The following is a 9,191-nucleotide window of genomic DNA, read 5'->3' as shown; positions in this document are numbered from 1 at the left end:
AACAGAATATCAGTACATGTGAAAAAAAGGCTTAGTAAGTCTGGAAAAAATACGCTGATTATTAATTATCAAAGAGTCTTTTGTTTATGTAGGGTGTGTATGTGTGTGTGATTGGGAACAGATGAGTCTCACTAGTACTTGGGCAAGTCTAAACATACTGGTGGGAAGAGGTCCATGGCAGCTGTGTTTGTATGTCACAGTGCAGTCTGGGAAGTGGAGGTCTAAAAACTGTGGTTTTTAATATAGGCAAATGTATCTAATATTTTTAATAATGGGATTATTCCAGTTTAAACATAATATTATTCAGCTTTTGTTAGATGCTTTTACACATTTCAGGACTTTCTTATTCTTTCATTCTTTCTAAAAAAAAAATTAAAAATAAATGCTTAAATCTCAAATTATTTCAAGTAAGTAAAAATGTTAAAAAAACACTAGATATAGATTTGACTATAAGGTATCAAGATATTTTCATGTAGGTAGCATATAACATGACTTGATTTACAACATTAAAGTGAACTATAAAATGGATAAATGGATGATGTGTCAGGATAATAAATTTGGGATTGGCAAACAGCTGTGGTATAAAACACATTACACACTTTAATCAACATTAGTGTGTAAAATTTGGTGCTTTTTTGCTTTCTTAGATTAGTCTTCTGTCCAACTGAATAGATATTTAGGTGTAATTAACATTCTTTAAGTTTGTGACTACCATGACCAATGTACATTAGTATCTTCTATCTTCATTATGTAATACATAAAAGTACCTTTTACATATCTTTGCATATAAACAAGACAATTAAAATAGGCTTGGCCTTCTGGTTAGTTAAGAGTTAAAAACACGTTGTGTCTGCCAAATTTTGACTCTCTGTTGTATGGCACAGTTATTTTTACTACTGACACTCAACACTTAGAGCCAATCAGAGTGCAGTGTATCTAAAGAAACAACAGCTAAGGTTACAAGAGTCTTACACAGACTGAAAACTTCACTTAGTACAGCAGCTCTCTCTGTTTTTCATCTGTTTTCAACCTTGAAAACCTTCGTCAGGTAGAATCTTTTTACTAAATCATTTCAAACATGATGGATCAGTTTATACCATTCAACACCTGTGCTGCTGAATTCTCTGATCTGATTTGACAGAAGGTGTAGATGCATTTTCTGTAGTGCTGTCGGCTAGCAGTAACAGCTCATTCACATGAAATTGAATGGGAGATGCTCTATTGTATTTGATTCCTTATTTAAAATACAGTGGTTGGAATATTCAAAACTCTACAGGCTATGACAATGTTATTTTCTTATAAAGATGTGCCTTAAATTCTTGGATTTCTCTGTCTGTTTGTCTGTCTGTCTTTCTGAGATGTTGGATGTGTTAATAGTCGGAGCAGGACCTCATGCTCTCATTCTGGCTACCCTGCTCTTGAACCCTCAGCAACATGTCAACTCCTCCAGTGCAGAAATCCTCCAGGGGGTACAGCTGAGCAAGACAAATCCCAAGACTGGACGGATCAGGAGCAAGAAGAGATCTGTTGGCATGTTTAAACCTAAACACTTTTATCTCGATATAAGCATTAGATTATACAAGGATCAACCATAACATTAAAAGCACTGAGAGTTGAAGTGAATAACATTGATTATCTTTTTACAGTGGCACCTGTTAATGGGTGGAATATTTCAGGCAGCAAGTGAACAGACAGTTCTCAAAGCTGACTGGAACAATAGTGTGGGGAACTGAGCAACATTGACTATTGGCCAAATTGTGATGTCTAGGTCAGAGGATCTCCAAAACAGCAGGTCTTTTGAGATATTTCCAGTGTGCAGTGGTTAGTGTCTAATAAAAGTGGTTTTGGGAAGGACAACTGGTCAACTGGCAACAGGGTCATGGGCACTCAAGGCCCTCTGATGCAAATGGAAAGTGAAGGAAAGATCTGATCCAACAGAAGAGCTACTGTAGCATAAATTGTTGTGGCAGAGCACACAGTGACTCACAGCTTATAGTGTATAAGAGATGTTTTGGTAGCACAAGGAGGACCTACCAGGTGGTTTTAATGTAATGACTGATCAGTGTATACTCCAAATAGATTCCTGAAAACTCCACTATATGAGAGAGTGATATTTCTGTTTTCATTAAACATTGTATTTTCACAGATACCCTGTCTGAACTACACAAAGACCCAAAATGTCCATCATGTCCTCCTTTGAACTTCAAGGTGGTGGATTCTTATGGAGAATGGGCTTCCCTGTGGGAGAGCCAGTTCACTGCACTCAATATCCCTCATCTCCGCTCACACATGCTGGTGCACACTAACCCTCTCAATAAGGTAAAGAGCAAACTGAATCATATGACCAGTTAAATGTAATCAAAACTAAGTTCCTAATGTCATTGATCAAACAGCTCTAATACGAGGTTCTGGTATTGCCTCAAAATTAAAAATCCTAACAGTATTATTTTTGGGTGCAATCTCAGAAAGCCTTACAAGAGTTTGTGCTGGCAGAGGATCGACTAGCTGAGCTTCACTCTCTCCCTGAGAAGGTCTACATTCAGGATAAGAATGCCTTCTTTAATGACGGACGCCTTGGCAAGCAAAACAGGAAGCTTCTCAGTGCTGCTCAAGGCCTGCAGAAAAACTTATATTTTAGCTTGCCCGGGACTCAGCTCAGTGTGGACTTCTTCAAGGAGCAGGTCTGGGGTCAGTGTACTGTAGCATGGACAAAAACCATGGATGTACTTATGAATACTGAACAGATGTGTTTGGCATGTGAAGATATATGGATTCATTAATTTGCTGAGTGACTAATGACTAATAAAAGTGCACATAAAGCATGGAATTAAACAATAATATTTAAATGTTTAAGAAAACATTACTTGGAAGTACCACTGCATCTGGAATAAAGTTGCTTTAGCATCACTTGACACTTTTATATGGCTAAGCTTGTATTAGTATACTGCTATAGATTCTGTGCATGGCAGCATTTAGCACTTTCAGGTTATCCAGTAAAACATTGTACAGCACTGTCTCAAACAGGTGTGCAGTTACAACCTGGACCGTGTCCTTATCAAAGGCACTGTGGACAGAATTACCCCATTTCTCTCTGGAAAAGAAAAAAAAGTTGAATTCTTTCAAGTGACACTAGACACCGGGGATACCCTTGAGGCCAAAAGGGTGGTGCTGGCCACAGGACCCACAAGAGAACAGATGGCAAATATCCCTCCATGGGTGAGAGCAATCACAGAGAGTTACCCTGAAGAGATGTTGCAGCATACAGTGGAACTGATGCACCTCCTCTCTCAACATAAATCTAAAGGCAGTCAATTCATGGGTAAGCCTGGTTTCAACATTCCTTCATTGACTTTGCCTCATCATTTTTTCTGTTTAAAGAACCATTCCATTTGGGATTCAATTCTGTACTATCCCAGGCCCACCTGCTGTATGCCATAGGAACCAGAGAGTCATGGTGATTGGTGGAGGTCTGACCAGTGCTCACATCATCTCCATGGCTCTGCAACAAGGTGCAAGTCAAGTGACCTGGGTCTTGCGGAAACACGTACAAGTAATCTGACACGAGCTCTACAGGACATTTAGTATAAAAGGGCAAACTAATTTCCATGATATATTCCATTCAACAACCACAGAAATTTCGTCATATAGCAACATGCAAATATTCATCACTATTATAACTATCATCTGCTAATGGAGCTGGAGAAGACCTTCATTAGTAGATGGAATGAATGTGAAGAATTGGGACCACAGGTTCTTTCTGTGCTGTCCTTCATGGTCTAAAAAGGTCAGGTTGTAAGGAAACTATGGACATTAAACTGTCCATTAGTAATAAAGGACCACCCAGGCCCAGGTGATATTGGGATAGTGAATCCTTCACAGCACACAAGCAGTTTTAGTTGTTTCAATGTTAGTAAGTGTTGTAATTATAAAAGACTGGCCACACTTGTAGATACATCTGCCTTGATAGTGTGATTTGTAAGTATGGTGTTAGTTTTGTGTTAACCTGCAGACCTAATTCAGGAATCTTATTCTGACTGCAGGACTGTTCCTATCTAGATATTTTTGCTTAGCTGGCTATTCTCAATCTTTTTGCTACACAAAGTAGTTACAAATGCCAGTAATGCTGTACATGCAGGGGAACTTCCTAGCTTCCTGGAATGTAAATGATTTCTGAATTTGTCAAGGTTCAGTTTCAAATACTGTGTCTTGATGCACGTGTGAATGCCTGTTGTCTTCACATGTGAATTGGCATATATAGCTAAATTGTGCAGTATGCAGTCAGCAAAGACAAAATGCAATATATTTCATCATTTCTCATTAAATGTTGCATAATTTGTTCAGGAGGGAAATGGGGGGGTGTTAACAAGAATGGTTTCCCTTAAAGGTAATGTGATAGACCGTACTGAACAAAAATCATGCAACCTCAGATGTGAGCTAATTTGGATCTATGTAAGTAAATAAGACTTGGCAAAATACCAGGTGAAGTTTTTCCAATCTTCAGCTGTCCAGTTTTAGTGAGCCTATCCCCAGTGTGGCCTCAGATTCCTCTTCCTGGTTGAGACGAGTAGAAAGTGTGGTTTTCTGCTGTTGTAGAAGCCATCTGCTTCCATCTGTTTCTGTGACATGTTGTGCCTTCTGAGATACTTTTCTGGTCATCTGGAATGCAAAGTATTACTATAGCTCAATGCAGTCTCTAACCTTACTCCTCTGACCTCGCTCAACAAGCCATGTGTAAACTCTATATCAGAGGTGTCCAATCTGGTGTGGGTTCAGTTTTTTATTTCAACCAAGCAGAAACCCCATCTGACTCTATTGAAAGCTAAGATGAGCTGATTAAATCAGGAATCAGGTGTGGGTCCTGCTTGACTGGAATGAAAACCTGCACCCACACCGGCCCTTTGCAGATAAGATGGCACACCCCGCTCTAATGATTGGGCCACATGATTGGGTAATTGTGTTAAACTGCACTGGTACATGTCTTCCTATAACAGAAGCTTTTGAGTGTATTTCCAGTGCTTCTAAAAAGTTACTGATAATACACTGTTATCTGTCTGTGCAGCTCAAGCAGTTTGATATTGGAGATGTGGAGAGTCTGATTGGCCGCTACTCACACATTGAGCATGGCATCAAGCTGGATGGCCTGGCATACCTGCGGCAGTTCTATGGAGAGAGGAGCCTACATAAGAGGCTAGCAATGATTAAACAGGCGCGTAAAGGAGGAGCCGTGACTCCAGAGGCTTATGCACAACTTCAGCCTTTCATTCAGTCAGGGCAGCTGTTTGTCAAGGCATACTGCCAGGTATCCCCATTTACTCAGCTGTTTATAATGCTTATTGTTTCATTTACTTAGATTGATAAGTATCCTCCTTATTACATGGCAATAAATGACAAAACTTAAAAAATGTTTTTTTATGATGCTTTAGTGGTTAGCAAATTTGCCTTGCACCTCTGGGGTTGGGGATACTTTGGGTACTCTGCTCCAAAGAGTGGAGGATGTGTTGCAGGATGTAGAATCTCTAAATTGTCCTATAACTGGCATCTCTGAATTGTTTAGATGGGTGAATGTGATTGTACTCAAGTGCAATTGGTTGGGACCCTATTTCTGCTTTGTACACCATGTACCCTGGGATAGGCTAGGTTCCTTGTGACCCTGTGTAGGATAAGTTGTATGAATAGATAGATAGAAACCTATTTTCATGTTATCGCCAAATACAAGCAATACTGTTGAGCTTTATTATTATTTTTATGAGCAATACATTTTCGTATTTCTGTGTAGGTTACTGAAGCCATTTGGTGCTATGAAACTCAGAAGTGGAAGGTCTTCCTGGAGGGTGATGGGGAAAAATGGACTGGTGACAGGATCTGGCTTGCAACTGGCTGCAAGCTAGATGTTAATCAAGACTCTTTACTCTCAGACATCAAGAAGCAATTCCCAATTCAGGTTAACCATACTTTAACTTAGGCTAGTAAAAGAGTTTTGTCTCTGTAACTGTTGACAAAAGACCCAATCTTTACTCATGGAACAGTCAGCACTGTAGGCCACTCAAGAAAGTTTTGTTTAAAACCTTGGTAGATTTAGTTGCTTATTTTAATTCAATTACACTTTAGACTTTAGAAGTTTGTTTATGACCTTTGTGCTAGAGCTAAAATAATAACATTACTACGTTTGCTACATAACTAACAAGTATCAAAAGCTTATAGCCACTATTTTTGTACTTTACCTGAAAAAAACCCTTTATGCCATCTTAATGTGGAAATATTCTGCAAGTTTATGACATGATTACAATTAATACCGTCAGTTTTCCAGTACAACATAAACCTTAATCATGACTAATCAAAATTTGTTTCTATTTCTCTGAATTCATTTTTCCCACTATATTGTGGAATGGTTGAAATGTACACTCATATACACAGCAGATTCACTTCCATAATTCATGTTTACTGGCAAATGGAAATTGATATGCTTTCTCATCAGCTCTTCTGATATACTGGCATCTTTATGAACAAAACAAATTTGCCTATTTGTGTTGTGGTATTTAATGTACCCCAGTTCATGATATTCTGCTTCAATTTAAAAGTCTTTTAGATATGTCACAGTTGAAGCACTGACTTCACTGGCAGTAGTGCAAGAATTTGACTGGACTGTCTTTGGACAGTTTTGTGGTCTTTGCTTAAATTTCCTGCCCATATACTCAATCAGTATTTGTACTTGTTTTTGTACAAATGTATTTGTTACCATTTAATACACTGACAAATAAGCTAAAACTCTTGTTGGTGGAAATTAACAAATACCTTGGATGGCTAGGGGGCTTTGAAAAGAAATTTAAGTGTGAAAAAACATTTTGGAAAATTGAAAGAAATCTTGCTATATCTGGGCTTCTGTAAAAATGTTTTTAAAAAGTTTAGTATTAATAGTTTTATGCAAATACAATTGAACGGAACCTAACTGTCTCCTGTAACCAAAAACTTTTAAGTAGTAATATATTCTGACCATGTCCTACTGAAGAAAACACTCCTGTTTTTTTGCAGGTGCTTGAAGGATGGCCGTGTATATCAGAGACTCTCCAGTGGGCTCCTGGATGTCCAGTTTACCTGATGGGACAGTATGCAGCACTTCAGGTAATAGATAGTGTGACAATATTTCCTCTTTGAAAACTTGGCAGCTGATCTGGAAGAAAATATTTATGCTTTTCATGTATATTCACTTCATTATTTTAATTGGCCAGGTTGGTCCCCATGCTGTGAACCTTGCAGGAGGTCAGGCAGCAGCTTTACGCATTGCCAGGGATATCATAGACGAGCACAGCAGTGAAAAACAGAACACAGAGAGCACCAAAGTGGAAAAGACACGAACCGAGGAGTACATTTCCGACATGCATGGCCTAATGTGGTTATGACGGTTCTTTCACAGGTTTTTGCCTGATTGTAGCATCCTGCCTTGACTCGACTTCCAGAAAGATGTAGTGCACTGGTTTAACAGGTTAAGTTTTAAGAATAGAAATATCATTATGGAATTAGACAGCCAGTCATATCGCTGTAGCACAGTGCATAAAGTCATGCAGATACATGTCAAGAGCTATTTATAATGATGGACAGTGAAGCTCTTCTCCCAAAAGAGGTTTACTCAAACACATTGTGCACTAGTGGCACCTGGTGGCCAGCACTGGTTATTGTACTACTGAATGCATGATGTCATTAAGTAATGCTATGTATTACGTAATAAACCAAAATAAATCCCTGTGTATATTTTCTTTCATGTTATACACAAATCTTATTATTAATACAAATTTCATAAACAAATATATGATATGAGTTTTCCCAGCTTCAGAGAGCTCTGTTTTATTGTTGGATTCATAGCTGCGAAGTATATCTGTACCACTAATTATTTAACTACCACTAAAACACATTTCCTCAACAGTTTGAGATTCTTTTGAATTAAATTCTACAGCAGTAACATGGTTGTGTGCGGAAATGAAGCTTTGGACGTCAAACCTTTGGTCATGTGGTAGGTGTTTGGCAAGTTGAATCAAGTACTGATGCAATGTTTTGAGGCAGAGCATCACTAGATTTAAGTTTCTTCAGAAAAATCAGAACTGGGAGAAAATGTGATCTTAATGACAGCCATGCCATGGTTATTGGCTGGTTTAAGGATTTAAAACAAACAAACAAACAAACAAAACCCTGCTGATCTCCTAGAGAAAGAAAGACAGTGAGCAGCAAAAATGCTTTGTCCAGTTGTTGTGAGTTTATTATTATTATTATTATTATTATTATTATTATTAGTAGTAGTAGTAGTAGTATAGATAGATAGATAGATAGATAGATAGATAGATAGATAGACAGACAGACAGACAGACAGACAGACAGACAGACAGACAGACAGATAGATAGATAGATAGATAGATAGATAGATAGATAGATAGATAGATAGATAGATAGATAGATAGATAGATAGATAGATAGATAGATAGATAGATAGATAGATAGATACTTTATTCATCCCAAAGGGAAATTCACAGTTTCCAGCAGTATCCAGAAACACAGGTAATAGATAAAATAGGAAGGACTATAACAAAAATACTAAAAAAAACAAAATAGGGTACAAAAATGTAACAAAAAAATATATCAAATAACAAAATATTACAAAATATAGCAGAATATAATAATATAAAAAATATAGCAGAAAAATACTAAATACAGAGATTTAGGAATAAATATGGGGAATGAGATGAGAAACAAGATAAGTAATGTGCAAAACAAGTGTTTAAGGTTACAGACCTAGTTGATGTGCAAAAACTGCATGTTTATGAGTCCTGTGCAAATCTCAGTTTATTGAGAGTTCTGTATAAACGGGAGTGTATTGTGTGTAGTGTGTGGTTTATTGTACAGTCCAGGACAGAGAGAGAGAGAGTAGTGTCAACACTGACTTCTCTCACCCTGTGTTGAATTAAAAAGTCGCATGACATGGGGGAGGACGACCTCTTCAGTCTGTCAGTGGAGCAGGGCAGTGACAGCAACCTGTCACTGAAGCTGCTTCTCTGTCTGGATATGATGTTGTGCAGTGGATGAAGTGGATTGTCCATATCATCATCATCATCATCATTATTATTATTATTATTATTATTATTATTATTATTATTACCTTAAAAAAACTTGCTGATGTGCTTAATACTGCAAAAAAGATGTGCTTA

General features: G+C 37.7%; 1 protein-coding gene across 2 annotated transcripts; it reads left to right on the top strand.

The window, feature by feature from the left end:
* Nucleotides 1–543: 543 nt before the first annotated feature.
* Nucleotides 544–7,751, top strand: zgc:113276 (uncharacterized protein LOC553748 homolog). 2 transcript variants are annotated; one of them, XM_058382180.1, is made up of 10 exons: nt 544–1,048; nt 1,359–1,530; nt 2,147–2,319; nt 2,466–2,681; nt 3,025–3,319; nt 3,417–3,550; nt 5,060–5,299; nt 5,777–5,941; nt 7,030–7,119; nt 7,227–7,751. In XM_058382180.1, the coding sequence occupies exons 2-10, from the start codon at nt 1,359–1,361 to the stop codon at nt 7,395–7,397; spliced, it is 1,656 nt and encodes a 551-aa protein (XP_058238163.1). In that variant the 5' UTR covers nt 544–1,048; the 3' UTR covers nt 7,398–7,751. The 2 variants fall into 2 exon arrangements, with proteins under 2 accessions (XP_058238163.1, XP_058238162.1); XM_058382179.1 differs by lacking the exon at nt 544–1,048 and having other exon boundaries at nt 1,065–1,530.
* Nucleotides 7,752–9,191: the final 1,440 nt, after the last annotated feature.

Source organism: Hemibagrus wyckioides, linkage group LG27 (assembly GCF_019097595.1).
Source record: "Hemibagrus wyckioides isolate EC202008001 linkage group LG27, SWU_Hwy_1.0, whole genome shotgun sequence".
Classification (NCBI taxonomy): Eukaryota; Metazoa; Chordata; class Actinopteri; order Siluriformes; family Bagridae; genus Hemibagrus; species Hemibagrus wyckioides.
The sequence above is the reverse complement of the archived record's forward strand: the minus strand, read 5'-3'. Positions and strand labels throughout refer to the sequence as shown.

Bases quoted from the DNA above. Each gene is read 5' to 3' on its own strand.
- zgc:113276 (XM_058382179.1), top strand. From the start codon at position 1,305: ATGTGCCTTAAATTCTTGGATTTCTCTGTCTGTTTGTCTGTCTGTCTT. The intron at 2,320-2,465 runs GTAAAGAGCAAA...GTGCAATCTCAG, and splicing joins ACACTAACCCTCTCAATAAG to AAAGCCTTACAAGAGTTTGT. The intron at 5,942-7,029 runs GTTAACCATACT...GTTTTTTTGCAG, and splicing joins AGAAGCAATTCCCAATTCAG to GTGCTTGAAGGATGGCCGTG.